The sequence below is a fragment of the Pituophis catenifer genome, unplaced genomic scaffold (assembly GCF_029215685.1).
Source record: "Pituophis catenifer annectens isolate HBS135680 unplaced genomic scaffold, rPitCat1.0.hap2 SCAF_7, whole genome shotgun sequence".
Lineage (NCBI taxonomy): Eukaryota > Metazoa > Chordata > Lepidosauria > Squamata > Colubridae > Pituophis > Pituophis catenifer.
Window position 1 is genome coordinate 76,075,368 of NW_027256887.1, and position 21,679 is coordinate 76,097,046.

Below are 21,679 nucleotides of genomic sequence, written 5' to 3' on the forward strand. Positions count from 1 at the left end.
TGTAATAAAACTGCAATTAACTGCAATTAACACAAAAATATTAATGATACAAAATTGCAGTTTATTGTGTTTCTCTGTGTGATGCAATCTTCTGCCTTTTTCTCTATACATTCGGTTTTTACTGCAGGCAAATGTGCTGCAGTATTTATTTTGGATGCAATTTAATAATATAGTTAGTGCAAAGAGAGTTGTGCTAAATTATGCATTTATTGCTCCCTGTAATGTCTGTAATCAGTTACCATGCTTTTTCTGAAAGTGTTTCTTAATTTTAAATGTGAGCAATAACTTTGCTAGGTTGAAAAGTTTAACATACATCTTCAAGGAGAAGAAAAAGAAATTGATTAGGATTTGAAAGATGTAATATGTGCAAAGTTATGTCTAAACATATTTGCTTCTTCAGATGAATGCTTTTATAAAGGGGTAGATCTGTTCTGCCTCAATAGGTGGCAGCGTCTAGCTAACTTAGAGTGAACTCAGAAGTTCAGCAAAGCAGCCCTGGTTAGTACTTCAGTAGGGGATTGATTGCCTAGGAATGCCAAGACTGGGAAGATCAGAATGCCAGAAGGAGGCAGGGGCAAGGCTCTTCTGTTCATAAGTAATCAAGGTCTATTTGAGGGCTTTTTTTAAAAAAAAATGTATGTATGTTTGCATAATACTTTTTAACAATTTTTTCCTCTGCCTGTTATCATTCTGGCTTTCTGAAGTATACAGAAATTGCCAGCAAACCTTTTTAAGTAATCGCTATCTATAAAACTGTGCATACTCAATATCCAGTCTCCAGCCTCCCCTTTTTAAGGAAGACTGTTGAGATGGGTAATGGACCAACTTTGCAGCACTCTAGGTCAGGGGTGTCAAACTGGCGGCCCATGGGCATGTGCAGGTCCCTGCAAACTATGAAGGTCTGGATGAGAGAGAACAGATTATGGTGAACCCACATAAGGCAGAGTTGCTATTATTACATTGGGATTTCTATAGATGTCAATGTGATCTCTGCACGGGCAGACACTACCCATGAAGGATCAGGTTTATGATTTGAGAGTCTTCCTGGACTCATAGTCCCTGAGTTTCAGCTGCTGCGCCAATTATGGCCTAACTTGATGCAGGAGAACCAGGTTACAGTAACCAATTTTCACCTGATTGGACTATTATAGTGTACTTTATTTGGGCTGCCCATAAAGATTACTTGGAAACTGCATCTGTTCAGAAGCAGTCAGTATACTTTACAGCAGGGGTGTCAAACTTGATTTCATTGAGGGCTGCATCAGGGTTGTGTTTGACCTTGGGGGACGGGGGGCAAGGCCAGGGTGGGTGTGGCCAGTTTGACATCACTCATGTCGGGGGGGGCTGTGGTGGCCCAAGCGCTCTGCCAGTGAAAATGGACTTCTGAGCTCTGTTGTGGCTGTGATGGCCTCCTGTAACCTTTGCCAGTGAAAACGGAGTAGGGAGTGCCACCTGCGGCCGTCACGAGCTCCATTTTCGGCTGCAGCAGCCCCTTGCAGCCCTCTGCAGCAAAAACGGAGCTTGGAAGTGCTGCCTGCAGCCCTTGCGAGCTCCGTTTTCAGTTGCAATGGCCTTCTGCAACCCTCTGCCAGCGAAAACAGAGCTTGGGAGACCGCATGCAGCAATCCCAAGCTCTGTTTTTGGTGGCAGAGGCACTGCGGGCCAGTCCATTGCTGTTTCTGGCCCCCGGGTCTTGAGTTTGATACCCCTGCTTTACAGCAATGGGAGCCCAGAATACTGATTTTCTGAATCCTGCCCTAGTTGCTAATGTATTTCTGGGTACATTTTAAGGTGCTGGGATTTATCTTTATGGCTTAGCATATTTGCAGAGCTGCTTGCTCCGCTAGATCTTGCAGGGCACATTTACTTATAGTTAATGATTTGGAGGTGGGGTGGGCTGAGGACCCAAAGCTAGAAGGTACTGCTTTTCTGTAACAACACCAGAGCTGTGGAATGGCTTCCATATGGAAATCAGATTCACTTTTCATAAGCTTCAGGAACTGTTGGAAACAGAACTATTTCAAAGGGCAATCTCAAATCAGCAAATATCTAAGGTGATTAGTAATCTGCCTAATTTATAAATTACATTTATATTTAAACTGTATCTGATCCACCACACATATAACATATAATACTGTATTTTTCGGTGTATAAGACGCACTCTCCCCCCCCCAAAGTGGGTAGAAATGTCTGCACGTCTTATACAGCGAATGTTGCTGAAGCCCCACCCACCTGCTGGCCCCCACCCTTTGGCCTCTGCCTCCCAGCAATTTGCCTCCTTGCAGCAAACGGCAAACAGCCAACAGTCTGGTCAACTTCAGCCCAGCCTGATTTAACACGAGCAGCTGATTGGTGGATGGATCTGCCTCCTGGAATACCGCCTGTCAACTGTTCCAAGCTGCAGGGATCGCTGCCACCTGCTGCTGCCTATTGCTACCTCTGCACATCCTATTTTGGACCTTCACCCGGCCCATTTTCTGTCTCCACATGTCCCATTTTGGACCCATTCCAGGGGCAGGGCACGCGGAGACCAAAAATGGGGTAAGCGGAGGCCCAAAATAGGACGTGCAGAGGCCGAAAATGAGGCACGTAGAGGTGGCGATAGGCGGCAGTGATGATGGATGGTGGCGATGGGCTGTGGTGATCCCCGGCACCTGGAACAGCTGATCGGCGGTATTCCAGGAGGCAGATCCAACTGCCAATCAGCTGCTCGTGCTAAGTCAGGCTGTGCTGAAGCTGACCAGCTGTTTGCTGTTTGCTGCAAGGATGCAAATTGCTGGGAGGCAGAGGCAGATTTTTTTTCTTTTTTTCCTCCCCAAAAGCTAGGTGGGTCTTATAGGCTGAAGCGTCTTATAGTCTGAAAAATACGGTAGTTTAAGAATGTCTCTTGTGCTTTTTTCCTGTTGTGATTTATTTCATTTCATTTTCATTTCATTTTATTAGATTTCTATACCGCCCTACTCCCGAAGGACTCAGGGCGGTGCACAGCCAAACAATAAAAACACATACAATACAAAATTTAAAAAATAGAATAAAATCAAATTAAATAATTTTGGCCCCAACAAATTTAAAACCCCAAACTTTTAAAACCAATTTAAAATTGAATATATAAAATACTAAAAGATATTTAAAATTTTAAAAATCTTTTATAAAAGAGGGGGGAAATTAGGCCAGGCTGGCCTGGTGAAATAGTAAGGTCTTTAAGGCGTGGCAGAAGGTGCGCAGATCCGGGATCCTCCATATCTCTGGGGGGAGCTCGTTCCAGATAGTAGGTGCCCCCACAGAGAAGGCTCTCCCCCTTAACGCTGACGGCACCCGGAGGAGCCCCTCTCTATGGAAGCGTACTGGCCGGTGGGAGGCTATTGGTGGTAGTAGGCGGTCCCGCAAGTACCCGGGTCCTAAGCCATGGAGCGCTTTAAAGGTGGTAACCAGAACCTTGAAGCGCACCCGGAAGACCACCGGGAGCCAGTGCAGCTCACGTAGGAGGGGTGTTACATGGGAACGCCATGTCGCTCCCATTACCACCCGTGCGGCCGCACTCTGCGCCAGTTGGAGCCTCCGGGTGCTCCTCAAGGGGAGCCCCATGTAGAGAGCATTGCAATAGTCCAGGCGGGAGGTGACAAGGGCATGAGTGACCGTGCGTAACGAGTCCCGATCCAGAAAGGGACGCAACTGGCGAATCAGGTGAACCTGATGAAAAATCCTCCCGGTCACGGCCGTCAAGTGCTCTTCTAAAGACAGCCGTGAATCCAGGAGGACACCCAAGTTGCAAGCCCTCTCCGTGGGGGCCAATGATTTGCCCCCAATAGTCAGTGATGGCGTCAACTGACTATATCGGGACGTCGGAAACCACAGCCACTCAGTCTTGGATGGGTTGAGCCTGAGCCTGTTCCTCCCCATCCAGATCCGTACGGCCTCCAGGCACCGGGACATCACTTCAAGGGCATCATTGGGGTGATCCGGGGTTATTAAATTGCTTTATCATCATTTGATTAGTTCTAAGTCCAGATTTCATATCATTCAGTGTTACCATTATTTCATCTCTATTTTTTTTTTACCACTCTCTTAAATAGCCTGCTCGCTGTACTTCTATACAACCGTATCGTTCTTCATTTCTCCATCTTCAACTCCATAACTATTACACTATTATGCCTTCTTTTCAACATAAAATCCCTCTTTCCTGTCTTATTTTTCCTTGCTGGTGAATTTTAAAATAGACTAAAACATAGTCGTTCCTTTCTTGGCCATAAGACAGTAATAAAAATATATCCATTGCAATAATATTTTTATTAGAACAATAAAATTCAATAATAGTTGCAGATGTTTGAGTTCATTTGCTCTTTTATGAAATATTCTAATCAAAGCAAGAAAAAGATATTTTGAGCTGTATCAATTTTCTCAAAGATCTTAGAAATCTTATCTGTTCTTTTCTCCAGGGCAAGAAGCTCTACACTGTCCCAGACAAATGAGTGTCCAAATTTTGCTTGAAAACCTCCAATTATGGAACCCACATAGGAGGAAGCAAGCTATTCTACTGCTTAAAAGTTCCCACTTTTAAGTCAGGAAATTCCTCCTTATTTTCCTCCTTAATTTGAGCTTGGATCTTTCTCTGTAAAGTTTACCTCCATTGGTTCTTGCCCTGCCCTTGGGAGCTATGAGAGCCAATTTGGTATAATGGCTAAGATGCTGGCCTGGAAGTCAGGAGACTGTTGAGTTCTAGCCTTCCCTTAGGCATGAAAGCTGGGTAGGTGACTCTGGACCAGCTCCTCCCACCCAGTCCCACCCCACAGCCAAACCCACCTCACAGGGTTGTTGTGGGGAAATGGGAGAAGGAGAATTAGGTATGCTCACCATCTTCAGTTTTATATAAAATGGTGGGATACGATACGAATCTAATAACACACCCTTTTCAAGTATCTGGACACTGCTACTATATCTCCTTAGCCTTCTCTTCTTTAGATTAAATATCATTTTTTTAATCTTTTAAAATTAATCTAAATTCTTTAGATTAAATACCATTCTTCATAGGATTTAGCCTCTAAGGTTCTCAACATATTTTTAATTCTTCTCTGTATTTTGTGCAGTTTCTTAGCATCCTTATATCTTAGAACTGGAAACAATATTTCCAGTTCTGTCTGTACAGCATAGAACAGAACTGTCACTTCTCATGATCTCAGTCTTGAACCTCTGTTGATGCAGCCTAAGATTTTGTTAGCTCTTTTGGCAGCTGCCCCTCATTGCTAACTGTGTTTAATGTAATATAATGTAATGCTTACCAGAATATCCAGATCATTTTCATGAGTACTTCTTCTGATTCAGATACCTGTTTTGGATCAGTGTATCCATTTTTTTCCTACCTAAGTGCAGCATTTCATTTCTCCGAACAGCATTTTATTGGATGGGATCTACTGTTCATATTTTGAACCTTGAGCTGCTATTCTAATGTATCATTCATTCCCCTTCAGCTTCGTGACACCTGCAAACTTGATGGGTATTCCTTCTGCCTTCCTTTTTATCTCTACATATCTAAAAATGTTGCTTTGAATAACCTTAATTTTGATTTGATACAGGTAGGATATAGTATTGTAAAATAAGGGAAGAACTCTCTTATGGTTTGTAAAGTTCATCATTTCATTTGAATAAAATTTGCTTTTGGATTGGAAACATTATTTCATACCAGCTACAGCATATAGAGGGAAATTTAAACTCAGAAAATAACTAAACACGGCCCAGAGCTATAAAGTTAAACTTTTTAAATTGGTATAATTAAACATTCTAAGAATTAAAAATTGATATTGGTTCATGTGGATAATTTTAATATGCTTCCAAAGTTCTCTAATTTGACTTCTATTAACAAAGACTGCAAAAATGTGAAATCCCGAAATAGTTAAAGATCATAGTACAATTGTTTGTGAAAACAATAAATAATGAAATTCCAAACCATTCTATAACTATGCCGAACACCTGAGGCTAAGAACTCAGGTATGTTAGTCTCTTGTATTTCCATACAAATGTGTGTTAGATCTGAGTTTGTTATTAATTTCCTGGAGGTACACTAAGTATTTAACCACAAATGAAGACATACTGTTTCAGTTTGTTAAGGACATTCTGTCCTTGAGTCTCTTGGATTTATTTTCTACCCTTTAATCCATAATATAGAACCAATTGATAGGATTGATAGGTTTTGTTTTGTTTTTGTCCTATGGCTTTTCTTCTTACCAAGTTTTATTGCATTTGTCTGTAAATGCCCTTCAATTGTTATATGTGAAGCACAATGATTATATTTATATAGTTAGGAGTTCAGCTCAACTTGAAAACATCTTTCCAATAAAATTCAGCTTTATATATATGACTGAAACAGCATCCAGATAAGATGGGACTGCTATTTACACATATAATAGAGTAACTTGGGAACATGTAGCAAATCAAAGATCTTAGGTAAGTGGAAACTTCAGTATTGAGACAATTGTTAGAATGTCCATCCGGCATAGAAATGTTAATTTTATGGACAACCAAATAGCACAAATAGAAATAAATCTTTTCTAGAACATGTAATTAAGTCTTGGAATTATTAAATTAAATAACATTTCAGCTTTATCATCTAGAGCAGGGGTGTCAAACTTGTGTCATGGCATTGTCACGTGACGTATCATGACTTCCCCTTTGCTAAATCGGGTGTGGGCATGGCCAGCATGTGACACATCCGACCCAAGGGCTGCGAGTTTGACAGCCCTGATCTAAACCATGTTGCTGAATTCATAAGAAAATAAGGTTAGGGTTGTAGTCAAAGCAACTCAAGAAGAATTTGGGGGGGAAAACACCAGGAGCAATTAAAAATATTACTGTGTTTCCCCGAAAATAAGACCCTGTCTTATATTTTTTTGAACCCTGAAATAAGCGCTTGGCCTTATTGCCATGCGCTCAAAAGCTCAATTGGGCTTATTATCAGGGGATTTCTTATTTTGGGGGAAACGGTAGATGGAGACTGTTTGGCAGCATTTTCCATGTCAAATTGATATAATTGAATTTAATATTATAAGTTAAAAAATTAGTGATATCAGTTCTCAATACATTTTTTTTTTTTAATTTGATTTATATGCCGCCCTTCTCCGGAGACTCAGGGCGGCTTACAATGTGCTCAGCAATAGCCTTCATCCTTTTGTATATTTTATACAAAGTCAGCTTATTGCCCCCACAAACTGGGTCCTCATTTAACCTACCTTAGAAAGGATGGAAGGCTGAGTCAACCTTGAGCCTTGGAGAGATTCGAACCAGCAGTAAATTGCAGGCAGCTGTGTTAATAACAGGGTGCTTTAAACCACTGTAGTACCAAGGCTCTTATTATATTATAATTATATTTTATGGATAAATACAGCTTCTATATGTATAAATAAAATTTAAAATTTAAACATAAATTACAAAGAATTCATACATTTTTCTTACATATTTCTTATAAGTATATATAACTTTTGTGGCTTAGTGTGAGAACACAGAATTAATGAAGTCTAGACTGTTTATATAATTGATATGTATCTAAATTATTATATATTTTAGACCTAGATTTATAGAAATTGATTAATTGCAAATGAAGGATCTGAACATTTAATATTTGGATTTATTAAATCCAGCTTGGTTTAAATTTTTTTAGGCTACTTTATTCTTACTCATGAACTAAAACAATCTGGACCAGTGTTTTTGAAACCAGTGTTTTTCAAACTTGGCAACCTGGCTGGGGAATTCTGGGAGTTGAAGTCCACATGTCTTAAATTTGCCAAGTTTGAAAAATACTGATCTAGACTTATCCATGTTTAGAGGCTTTACTTATCATAATATGTCCTATTTTTCAACAAGGCATCACCTGCATTTATATTACTCAATCACTTTTAAAGGACAACCAGAAGATTCAAATTCCAAAGCCTAGTTAAACAGTTGGTGAAAAAAATACAGTACTGTTTAAAGCAATCTGTTTCTAGTAATTTCAGTAGGAGAAAAAACTGTATACAATATTTATTTCATTTACTTGTCCTCATTTAACTTGGAGCCAAGTTAGAACAAGTGTTGAAAGTGTGATTGCAGTTAACTGACCTTTAAAAAATGTATGGATGACACATCTAACTAGAATTGCAGAAAATGGCAGTAAAGTTGCTGCATGCTTTAATAAAATCACTTTTAAGAGGGAAACTGCAAGTAATGCTAATAGCATCTTCCTGAATAAGTGTGATTCTGAGATTATATTGGATGTGTATGTTTGTGGAGAGGGAAGACAGAGGAGGGAGATATTAAATCTGATTCTAATTTGATTTTTTGCAGTTTTTTTTTTTTAAAAATAACTATACAGAATATACATATACATCTTATAAATTATCTAATGTGATTTTGGTTAGTGGCATGAATATTTGCTCACATGAATGCCAGTAATTATCTAATGAAAGAAAATGAAGGGAATCTGTTTCATAAACTGACTTCTTAAAAAATATCACTTTATGGAATAATTAGATTCAGCAAAATATATCATAGTGTGGTTTTAAAATCTAATATGGCTAATTAAAGAAGGTACCTTTACCATCTACAAGTTAACTTTGCAATTAGATTATGTTAATATTGAATAAACAGAACAAGAGCAGTAGCAGGCTATATTTTTATTTTTTTAAAATAATACATTTAAAAGCTGTATTTATTAGGGCACACTATAGAGCCAAAAGGAAGGAATTAAATATGCAAGCCTCCCAGACTTTGTTGCTAATAATAGGAGTTTGTGTTTCACAAGGAGCATTGAGCAAATGAACTGCCTTGCATGTTATTGCCCTGGGGTTAAAGGGAAGCAAGGTCAACTTTGTTTTCCATTGGGATCATGGGTTCTTTTTAAAATTCCTTTAATGGTTTATAACAGCCTGCATCTAGTTCAAACTAGCACCAAAATAGCCTAGCAAAATAGTAATGTAGACTTGTAAAAGCACTTTGTTTGTGCAGCTTGACTCAGGAATTTACAGGCCAACATAATTAATGATAAAGTCTAAAAGAAGATTAAAGTAATTCTCAATAAAATTCATTTCAGACTCTGTATTTAAGTCTCTTGTTTTGAAGAAATCCTGAGCACTATCTCAACTGTTACAGATAGTCGTCAATTTATAAAAGTTCCTTTACCATTCAATGTCTCACTTAAGAACATAAAGTTTGGGCTCAATTGCGGTTGTAAGTCGAGGACTACCTGTATAGCTTTCCTGATATTTTACACACATAGGGATACTCCATATACATGTTATACAGGCAGTTGTGTATTATACCATTGGTGAACTGCAGCTGGTGTATATATAATAGTATATTTATTTATTTATTTACTTATTAGATTTATTTTGCCGCCTATTCGCCCATAGTGACTCAAGGCGGCTTCCAGAATATAAAAAACCACATTTAAAAAACAGTAAAACTCATAAAAATCAAATAAATTAATGCCACCTCCCGCCCCAGCAACAGCCGATCACACAAGCCATTTAATGGGCTCCATCCCGCTCTGGGTTCCACATGCCCGCTGGCAGAACCAGGTCCTCAGCGCTTTCCAGAAGAGAATTAGGGTGGGGGCCGTTCTAATCTCGGGGGGAAAGATGTTCCAGAGAGATGGAGCCACCACGGAGAAGGCCCCTCTTCTAGGTCCCACCAGGTATACATCTCCCTGTAATGTTGTTATGTATGTAATGGTGTATATATAATGTAGTTATGGATATGATTTAGGTATACTAGCAAACAGTTCTTTAAATACATTCTGCATCTCAGATTTTTTGAACAAGTCTTACAAAAATAAAGATGAAGGATTTTAAAAGAACAAATTGATCATCCAGTAATAACATTAAGTGGTAGCAGTCTAGTAAACTACAGAAGTCATCACAAAATGTAATAAAATTAGTCTAAATAAAAGCTTTACATTATGGAAAAGCAGCAGCAACATATTTTCTGTATCTTCTTTAAAAAGATATAATATGTATGTATTTCACTTTTCTGTTTGGTCAGTTTTTTAATAAAACAGGTTCTTTTGACTGTTACAATGAATGTAGATAGGTGTGTGTGTGTGTGTGTGTGTGTGTGTGTGTGTGTGTGTGTATGAAAGGCCCCATGATTTTTCTGTGGCTCTCTTCATCTGAACTTTACTCAGAGTAGGCTGATGGCAGACCAGTGTGGAGTTCTTTGCCTAAAATTATTTGACTTCAAAGTGCTGTTAGATACAACTACTCTGTCAAGTGTAAGAGTACTAGGGCAATTTCGGTTGTATTCTCTGAAAGTTAACTAATGTGACAATAATAGTGACAAATACAACAGTAACCATAACAATAATTTGATATAATTATTAATTTCTATTCTGTTCTAGGATGGAATAAAATGTATTGTAAAATCTTGCAAAGATTGCAATGGAAACTGAATAGGAAAGGAATTCTGTAACCTGTTTTTTTTTCCCCTTGTTGTTACTAAGTTTGCAAAACAACTGATAAGTAATCTTTCAAGAAATAAAAATATTTCATTTTCTCTTCTGTTTTCTTTATCTTTCTGCATGATATTACAGTATATTGAATAGCACTGGTTCAAGTTCCTTACCACTTTGTAAGAAGTTACAGGAAAGCAAATGGGAGGAGCTGTAAACAGATTTACATATTGCATGACATTGCTGATGTGTTCTCTGTCTCGAGGGTCCTAGGCTGTGAAAGCAGTGTTCTCAACAGAGCTCTGACTTCTACAGACTGCACACGATGAGGGAAAGTAAAGTTGTAAATGAAGAGGATATGTTTCCTTTAAAGTTCGATGTGTGCTTTCCTTCTGCTGTGCGTTAAGCGTAACATTTAACAGTCTTTTCCAAATAGAACAGTTTTTTTCGCACATTTTGTATAACAGTATTTCCTGATGGATTTTTCAAAGAGAGATTTTTGTCCGGTGTTTCTCATCATAAATTCACACTGTTTCTGTTGTTCTCACAAGGAGTGTGTTAAAGAGGTAAGAATTTCAATCACACAGATACATATTTAAATCAGACTCTACTTGAACAATTATCAGATTATATATATATATACTTAATAATGTCAACGCTTAATTTTAAGATTTAGTGTTTGTATATGGATAGGAATGTTCTTATGTAGGCAGACTAATTTCATAAAGATGTTAAGACTTATGTTTTGTGAAGATCTGGTTAATTTGGTATGTTACGTTCATGTTGGAGTGTAATAGAAAGCCTTTAATGTTTGAAGCTACAAGAATATATAATTACCATCATCTGTACTTTTCTAGCTGTTTGATCTAACTGGATTGTTCAGAATATTGGTTCTTCTACACTGAAGGTTGTTAACCTAGGAATAAAGTTAAGTTGCAGTTTGTGTAGATACAATGAATTCTAGGACAACTCATATATCATGTGAGGCAGGTATGGTTAAATTCTAACTATAACTATGTGCAATAGAAAGATTCATCTTGTGCAAAAAAAAAAAAATCAGAATACCTGCTAATGCCCATGTTAAATATGTAGAAGACATTTTACTGCAGAATGAATATTCTGTTTTGTTGATCTGGTAGGAGCTCATTTTGATTGCAGATAAAACAATTTATCTGTAAGCATACTATAAACAGTTAGGAAATTTTTTTTGAATGTATTACAGAGAAATACATCCACCAGTCTTCAACACATTCAATGGGCAAGTTAAGACCTATCCAAGAGAGAAATACTTTGATCATTATGATTTTTTAAAATAAACAATTTAACGAACATCAAATAGAATTTTAAAGGTAACTGTCAGCTGACATGTTTGCAAGAACTGAACAAATGCAGTAGATGTTCAGTCTGGGAGATTATCATGTGAGAGAAAGTGTTGTCATAAAAAATTATATTTCTTAGATTTTTAATTTCATACAGTATCTATAGACAGACAGACAGACAGACAGACAGACAGACAGACAGACAGACATAGATGTTCTTGTCTTGTTCCAAGAATGCTGACTATAGATTTTTTTAAAAAAATCAGGGTTCTTATAGATGTGGATCTGTAAAGTGTGTGTGTGGAGGGGACATGGTGGTAAAGGTTTATTTATAGTACCTCAATGCATGCCTGCATGCTTGCACATATGTTTTCATGAAATACTACACATTTCCTTTTGTTAAACCTGAAAAGGTGGACTGGTATATTTCTGTATTGCCTATTTGAAAGAGTGGTATGCTTATCTCATCTATTTCAGCCTACATCTGTGTATGTTAATCCTTGAATTTTACTAACAGTGTAAACAAATCATTGATTTATATCACCTGAATCTAGATAAATAATTAAAGGAATTGGTGGAATATGAGTTAACTGAAATTCACAAAGATATCTAATAAGACTCGGAGGTTGGTACTCGTTTGAATAAAATGAGTAGTTTGGAGGACTATGGGGAAGATGGTTGAATGAAGATTAGATGGTAATTTGTTGTTTACAATTCAGTCAGATCTGACCTTCATGACACAATGGATTTCACCAGGACTGTCTATCAATAATGGCTTCTTGAGTTCTAGTAAGCTAAGGTCATGCTTATGCCATTAGTAATTGTAGTTAGCCACCTTGCTTTCTCTTGTGGGGTTTTTTTTTATTGCCCTCAATTTTTCCAAACAAGGAAATCTTCTCTAGTGACTCTTTGCATGGCGTATGCAAAATATGTAAAACTTAACTTCATTATTTATGTGTCCAGTGAGCACAATACTTTGGTATCTAGTGGTTTTTACTTCATCTGGTATTAGATTATGTATACTTTTGTAATACAAGTTATTCTTGAACAATAGTAACTTAAATAATTTTCAGAAAATTATCTGAACTTTGCTGTGCAACTTTGTTTATATACTAAACATTTTTTTAACTTGAAAGACTCTATTCAAAATATTCTTTTCTGTTGTTGGGTAATCTTTGAGAGATATAAAATTTTCATATTCTATATATGTAAGTGGTTTTGAATGTTATATCTTTCAACTGGGTCTGTGTTTTTCACCTGTTAGAAACTTTTTAATAGATGATTAAACATGGAAAATGTAAATAAATAAAAACCATGTTAGAAAATAAATTCTCCATTCACTGACAGGATGAAAGAATGGTTCTTGTGTGATGGCACATGTTATGTGTGTAGGGACACCTTTTGAGAGCATGGAGAAATGACCATATTATTTTAGTAATATAGTATGTAGATTCAATGAATCAAAACTTGTTTATTATATTTTAATTGGGGAACAGCTTTAATTTTAATTACATTTGCACATTTAATTCAAAAAATGTGCTATTGGTGTCCATGTTCTATAATGAATAAAATATATGGTCACAAGATAATAATGCCAATGGCCTTTGCTCTTTAATGAAACTAATGCTTTGGATTCAATTTGGAAGTGATTTTTTTTGGAACATTTGGGAATGTAACGTGTTATTAGTCTGCATTTCACTAAAGAAACTACCTCCATATCCAGAAGTGTGCAGCTGTAGGTGACAGCCTCATGATCCTGGAAGGTGACATGGTTGCTTTAATGATCCAGATGTCTGCCATGCTTGCATTCTGGATGATCCAAAATACTTCTTCTAAATGGAATCTGTATCATGAGCTGCTCTAGATGGGGCTAGCCTCCTGATGAAAGATAGGATGGTGATGATGATCAAAATGCCCTGTTCTTTGCTCTGGAAGCTCAACTGGGAGTTCAACTGAGGCTTGAGCCTGCCAATTTTCTGCCTGGTCACTTGTCCTCTCTTTGCTTGTGGGCCACATAAAAACAGTAGTGGCCTGGAATTGTCTCACCCATAAAAACAATTGTTATAAAAACAATTGCCTGTGAAAGTCTCCATTAGAAACTTTTAGAGGCAAAAAAAGTTCATTCAAAGATAGTTAGGGACATAAATAGAGTATAGCATAATAGGCAAGGGCTTGTTTTCCTGAAAACAACTAACTAGCTGCCATTTTTGGGACCAGGGATTCCAGGAGATGGGTAGGTAGGTAGGTAGGTAGGTAGGTAGGTAGGTAGGTAGGTAGATAGTTGAATGGGTGGGTGGGTGGGTGGGTGGATAGATGGATAAGATAGGATAGGATAAGATAAGATATATAAAGATAACTAATATATGATCATGACTTTCTTTGTTTGGTGTTACTTCTTTGTTTCAGGGAGTCAAGCCAGCCAGCTTTGATAAAGTAGCTATTCCTGAAGTGAAAGAAATAATTGAGGGATGCATTCGTCAAAATAAAGATGAAAGGTAAATGTTTTTCTGCTTGGATTGAGCAGTAGAAATGGGCTGCATTGACAGTTTTGATTGAAAATCTTTCGGAATATCTGTAATGCATCACTACTCTAGTACAAACGTTGGCAAATTCTTTCAGTAAAGGGCGAAATCCCACCTCTCTGTGTCTGCAGACTTAGTGCAGCTGCCATTGGGATGGTGCCAGGCTGCAAGCAAGGAATCTTCTGAGAGGTGCCCACCTAATATGCCCTGGTATTCAGCCCTGTCCCTTGCCTTGGGAACCCAGCTAAAACTCTAACCTGGCAATCTCCATCTGTCTCTCTGTTCTTTCTTAGCATATCGGCTGTACAAAAACAGGCAGTAGGCTGTATTTGTTCACAGGTCCTAGTTTATTGACTGCTTCTTTAATGTGTAATATATGAATGTGGTACTGATTTTGCACACATTAACATTTCTTTCAATCAAGGTCAAATTACACTCATAGTCTTTTTTCAAGTTGCACTAATTACTTTCTTTGTAGAAAAGGCATAACTTTCCAATTTGTCCTCTCTTGTTTAAAGAATGGGTAAAGCATTAAAATGTATTGACAGCATTTTATTTATTTATTAAGTAAAGATCTATTGCCTCATCCATTGGCTGTAGTATTGTATTATAATGGTGTTTCCTTCAGTTCTTTAAAAAAAATAAGTGCTTCCTTTCTTTGGAGGACAAAGTGGCATGAATGCAATTTGTCTTTGCATAAGAATTAAGATTTTATTTGGGAGGAAAATATGTTTGGTTCAAATGATAAAGTTTGAATAATCTTTGTATTTAGTTGCACTGCTTCTGTGTCCCTAAATCTCTTATCTCACTGATGGATCCCCTAAATTGTAACTTGTTCTCTTCTTTCTAAAATTATTAGATATGCTATCAAGGACCTTCTGAATCATGCATTCTTCCAGGAAGAAACTGGTGTGCGTGTAGAATTAGCAGAAGAAGATGATGGAGAGAAAATTGCTATTAAGCTCTGGTTACGAATTGAAGACATCAAAAAGTTAAAAGGAAAATACAAGGATAATGAAGCAATAGAATTTTCTTTTGACTTGGAAAGAGATGTTCCGGAGGATGTAGCACAAGAAATGGTGAGCAATAAAGGATTAAGCATCTGTCTCTAAATATAGATTTTTGAGTTTTGGATACAGTTTGGTCCGTTTGTATTTTGATAACTGTACAAAACTCAATACTTTAAAAGGAAGTGATAACAGAAAGCTTTAATTCATGAGTGTATTATGCACAAAAATTCTTAACTAAACCCATGTCTCTCCATTTAATACAAGAATATTTTAAATAGGCAAATAACAATATAGTTTGGCAAAACTTTGAAGTAAATACTAACTATTTACATTAGCCAAGACCAGCCACATTTCTTAAAAGTGATTTTCTCCATTTTGTACATTGCCCAGTTCTGGTGTATATTTAATACAGTACTCCAATACGGTTAACGTATTCAGGTATAATATTATGATATCCTACTTAGTTAAAAGCAATCAAATCACTTGAACACTTGCTTTTTTAAAAATGCAGTTTAGAACGTTTCTTGTCATGTTCCAGCAGAACTTTAAGCAAAATGTCACTCATGCCCTTGTCACCTCCCGGCTGGACTATTGTAATGCTCTCTACATGGGGCTCCCCTTGAAGAGCACTCGGAGGCTCCAACTGGTCCAGAATGCGGCCGCGCGGGTGGTTATGGGCGCAACTCATTGTGCCCGCGTGACACCCCTCCTGCGCGAGCTGCACTGGCTCCCAGTGGTCTTCCGGGTGCGATTCAAGGTGTTGGTTACCACCTTTAAAGCGCTCCATGGCATAGGACCCGGGTACCTTCGAGACCGTCTTCTGCCACCAATAGCCTCCCACCGACCAGTCCGTTCCCACAGAGAGGGTCTCCTCAGGGTGCCATCAGCCAAGTTATGTCGGCTGGCGACACCCAGGGGGAGGGCCTTCTCTGTGGGAGCCCCAGCCCTGTGGAATGAACTGCCCCCGGAAATACGTAAGATCTCCGACCTCCGGGTGTTTCGCTGCGCACTGAAGACCCTGTTGTTCCGCCAGGCAGGGCTTTCAACATAATAATTTTAAATTGGGGTATTTAAAATTTTTGGGGTTTTAAATCGGCCAAATCTATTTAATTATTTTAATTTTTAATCATTGTTGTGTCCTGTGTTTTTAAATTGGCTGTACACCGCCCTGAGTCCTTCGGGAGAAGGGCGGTATAGAAATAAAATTATTATTATTATTATTATTATTATTATTATTATTATTATTATTATTATTATTATTAAAATATTTTTATTTTTTTCTCCACTGGCTAAGATTAATTAGCAAACTTTTTTGCCATCAATCTGAGACAGATGTTTCTAGATGTAATTTCTAAAGTTTACGTGCATAAAATATTTGACATTTTTAAAAAAATTTCCAAAGCAAATCCTTCTCAAAATGATTTGAAGAGCAGGAGGTATTAAACAACAAATATAAATATAAACAATGTAATAAACATTTCATTTCATGGAGGTTCTCAATCATCCAGGTCATGGTTTTCATGGTTGTTTTCCAAAAAGCAACTGGACTGTTTTGTTTTTTTTCTTTGAAAATGTTTCCCCTTCTCATCCAAGAAGCTTCTTCAGTTGTAACTAACTGACTCAGAGAGTAACAATCAACCCTCAGAAATCTAATATTATTTATTTATTTATTATTTATTTATTTATTTATTTATTTATTTATTTATTTATTTATTTATTTATTTATTTATTTATTTATTTATTTATTGGTTAGATTTATATGCCGCCCTTCTCCGGAGATTCAGGGCGGCTTACAATGCGTTAAGCAATAGCCTTCATACTTTTGTATATACCTGCTTAGTAGGGCTTTCGGCCCCCCTAAGCAGTGTTCTTTTTTATACAAAGTCAGCTTATTGCCCCCACAATCCGGGTCCTCATTTTACCTACCTCGAAAGGATGGAAGGCTGAGTCAACCTTGATGACCGGATGTCTGCAAAGAATATAAATCTCTCCATTTCCCACTAGTCAGTTAGAACTGAGCAAGTTTCTTGGATGAGTTGCCTTTTGGAAAAAGCACATTTAGGACTTCCATTTCAAAATTATGAATAGAAATCATTATTTGAAACAATAGCTGGTTGAATAGACACCAACACCAACATTTAATTAAAAGTGAATTGAAACAGTCAAGTCTTAAAAGCATCCTGGTTTGAGTTTACTTTATGTCTTTAGTGTAGGTTACTTATTAATAAAACAGAAGACACTGCATCTAGATTTTCCTTCCATTCCAGATAGCTGTGGATCAACTGTCCTATGAGGGTGAACAATAGTGGCTATACTATTATAGTTGCACAAGCAAGTTATTTCCTTGATAAGATCTCATAATATTTTGGGAGAATACTATGATGAATAATTTTTAAACCAAATATTTTCTTCTAATATTCTTGTAATAGTGAATGTTACTTTAAAACTGACAAGCTGATCGTTTCATTTTTGTTGTGTCATTCTAGGAATGGCTGTCTTGGTGTAGTTAATACCATGCATTTCTGTTTTGTGTGCCTTTTTATACCCTGTTTTCCTCAAAATATGACATCCCCTGATAATAAGCCCAATCAGGCTTTTGAGCGCATGGCAATAAGGCCAAGGGCTTATTTCAGGGTTCAAAAAAAATATAAGACAGGGTCTTATTTTCGGGGAAACACGGTAGTTATTCTTTTTCATTGTGAATGTTTTTATACATTATTTTTTTTAATTGATTGCTATACGCTGCCCAGAGTCACTTTCATGTGAGATGGGTGGCTATATAGATGTGATAAATAAATGTATTTATTGTAATTCACCATTTTCTAATAGTATGAACTGTTTTTGTTTCAGGTTGAATCTGGATATGTCTGCGAAGGAGATCACAAAACAATGGCTAAAGCTATAAAGGATAGGGTATCTTTGATTAAGCGAAAGAGAGAGCAGCGTCAGTTGGTGAGGGAAGAACAGGAGAAAAGAAAACAAGAAGAAGTCAATCAGAAGCAGCAGACAGAACAGAAAACACAAGCAGGGGCTGCCCAGCAAGGAACAAAACAGGCTGTGCCTACTACTAGTGTCACTGCCATTCCCACCACTTCAACTTCTGTTTCTACCCAAGTAGAACCTGAGGAGCCCGAGGCAGATCAGCACCAACAGGTTCAGTTCCAGCAACCCAGTGTTTCTGTACTATGTAAGTACTTTCTATATGTGTCACCCAACTTCCATTTTTTTCCACTCTTGGATAGCGGAAGCTATGCTGTCATTAGAGATTAATGATAAATTTTTTGTAACTATGGATGCAGTTTCTACCTTGCTGTTATGTTCAGAAATAGACACTGGTTCCTGCAGGGACAAAGTAGTTGCAACAGAAGCCAAATCATCTTTGCTAGTTTCATATCTAGCAGAGAGGACCATACATTGGCAGAATCGGTTGCTGCCATTGTCATCTAATCACAGTGGAGAAGCCACTCTTTTTCTCCATCTCACCTCCTCCTTGCTATCATTAACATTATTATTAAACTCCAATAGTCACACAAATTGTGATGTCATCAGACTGGGCGGGATCGAATTTCTTCTATTTAGAAGAGAACTTTTTTTAAAAAACATTCAATGGTTCAAAAGACACTTTTTTCCCCTTGGGGAAAACATGCTATCACTCTACTACCTACATTACCAAGTAGTCCAGGTACATTGTCAGTAAATAAAGAAAGGCTGGCTAGGAGGAGACTTACCAAGGCAACTTGTGATCTTTCCTTCTGACGTTACTTCTGGGAAGCCAGCAGAGAAGGTCACAAATGGTGATAACATGACCACAGATGCTACAATTGGCTGGAAGTGCAAACTGGTTGCCAAGTGCCCCAATTTTGTTCTGCAGGAACTTCAAAGACTGGTCATAATTCCCCTCTTCAGCACTGTCCTATTCTTCACAAGATGAAGCTACTAAATTATTTTCCAATGCAACCAAATACAGAATATATCACTGTCTTACCAGTATATAAAAAGAAAGCCGTAGCATGTGGCATATGAGTCTAAATGAATCTAAAGCATTTGTGACTGCCACTGCCATCCTAGCATCATTGGTTAGAATCAGATCCTAAAAAATCTCCCAAGATGGGGCTGCATCTGAGTCCAGGTTAAGGATTAATCTCTGGACTGACTGTTCGCCTCTCCCCAAAATTACTTTCTAACCTCACTTCAAGAGATAGTCAGCTTCCTTGATCCATATATCCAGAGAACCAACCTAATCTACTACCGTCTGGAATTTATTTACATGTAATCCTCGACTTATGGCTACAATTCAGTTTAAAATTTCTGTTGCTGAGTGAGACAGTTGTTAAATGAATTTTGCCCCATTTTACGACCTTTCTTGTCACAGTTAGTAACATAGTTGTTAAGTGAATCTGGCTTTCCCATTGGCTTTGCTTATCAGAAGGTCACAAAAGGTCACCTTCACATGATTCCAGGACACTGCAACCATCAAAAATACATGCCAGTTGCCAAACTTCTGAATTACGATCATGTGACCGTGAGGATGCTGCAATGCTCATAAGTATGAAAAATGGCCATGGGTCACTTTTTTTCAGTGCTGTTGTAACTTCAAACGGTCAGTAAATGAACTGTTGTAAATTGGAAATACCTGTATTTGTTTGACATATCAAATATAAATGGGAAATTGTAGTACAATATAAGACAACAAAACAATATGTGAAATTTGCATATTAGGATAGAAGTAATTGACTTTTTAAAAATATTTCATTGCTTTTCTGTATCTGTTGTATCTGCATTGTCTTTACAGATGTTATAATGCTGTTTCCCTTCTGCCTGAAATGCTTTAAATTTCGTTTCTGAGATCTTTGTATTTTTTTGGCTTTAACTTATCTTCTTGGCAATTTCCACCTCCAGTGTACTTTTTTATATTTCTTGATCTCTGGCAGTTGATTTTCACATCCATCCTTAACAGTGTATCTAAAAATCATGTGTATATTGTGTTTTACAGCTGATGGCACAGTTGACAGTGGCCAGGGTTCATCTCTCTTTAGTGAATCATGTTTGAGTAGCCAACAGACGGCTTCCTTTACTACCCAGCATGAACAGACTCTTCCAACAGTTCCAGCCTCAGGATATTCAGTTCCTGTTGGCCAGCCGCAGTCACAACAGCCTGGAGGATACCAGACCTCGACGGTGGTAAGCACAAAATTAAGCAGAATAGCAAGAACCCTAGAATCTTGTTCTATTTTCCTGGATGGGTTTAGACCTTAAGTTTTCAGTCTGAGGTTGATCATAGGTAATTATAGAAAACTGTGTGTGCAAGCCTGTTGCTTGCCTTTCTCTAATATTGCTTTAAAATAGGAAAATTCTGAAAGTAAGCATAGTGAACTGAATGTGAAACATTTGCTTACTGGCAATAAAGGGACACACAGAGGTATTTAAAGCTGTAGTTTCAAGCATTGTTGAATTGTGGGTGGAATAAAAATCATGGGATGGAGTTTCTGACTAAATGATGACATTTATAAAACATGTGTTTTGTGAATGTGTTGCAAGTTTTTAATTGCAGCTAAACAAGGTAAGAAGTATTAACCATTATAGAATGCTGCATGTAACCACTTCAGTTTTAAGTGAACCTTATGTCTCCATTTATTTATAGCTCCCTTTTAATTGCTTATGGGCACAGTTATCTTTCCCACTTCATGTGTTCATTTGTGTTACCCTATAATTTGTATCTTTCTCTGCTGGGTTTTCAGAGCTGACATTGGGGGTCTTCTAGAAGATCTCACCTCCTATTCTATTCATTATACTTTTTTATGAAAAAATGCTACTTGTGGAGTCTGTACTGACACAAATTATAACTGGTTGTAGAATCTGACCCATAGCCAAAGATGGCAACATTTGGATAATCATATATTCATTGATATCATATTGATGAAGGTAGTTAGTCTTTTTTTCTACAAGAGAAACATTGCCATACATTTCAAATGCACTTATGAAGCTTTGTGCCCTTTTAATCCAAATGCAACATTTTAGTTTTAAGTTTGGCATATATAATTTTAGTTCCCTGTTTCCATTCAATAATATTGTTTAAACAATAACCCATTAAACAGTCTTCACATGCCTTGCTTCAAGGTTCAGTAATCATAAATAATACTAAGGGTATGTTAATAGTTCTTCTGAAGAGGCCAGTTTCAAATGACAAACAGATTTCCAGGGGGAAAAACGTAATTCAGTCTGTTTTGGAAGTTACAATTTTGAGGGAATCTCTGGAAAGATGACTTGGGAAGAAAATGATTAAAAAGCCTTAAAAAATGTTTGGTGAGAAGAAAAAATGCTGGCTTCTGGAAGAGCTACTGCATGACTTTTTTAAAACTCTAAGTTGGTTCAATCAACAAAATAAGTAAATTATCTACCTTGGGAATGTAAACAGAT

At 37.3% G+C, this 21,679-nt stretch overlaps 1 protein-coding gene across 2 annotated transcripts in view; it reads left to right on the forward strand.

The window, feature by feature from the left end:
* WNK1 (WNK lysine deficient protein kinase 1) overlaps positions 1-21,679 on the forward strand; it is a 128,130-nt gene that overhangs the window by 57,452 nt on the left and 48,999 nt on the right. For both annotated transcript variants that reach the window (XM_070947706.1, XM_070947707.1), the window contains exons 5-8: positions 14,137-14,225; positions 15,112-15,331; positions 18,113-18,449; positions 20,256-20,443. In XM_070947706.1, the coding sequence (XP_070803807.1) occupies positions 14,137-14,225; positions 15,112-15,331; positions 18,113-18,449; positions 20,256-20,443 (834 nt within the window). The remainder of the gene's footprint in view (positions 1-14,136; positions 14,226-15,111; positions 15,332-18,112; positions 18,450-20,255; positions 20,444-21,679) is intronic.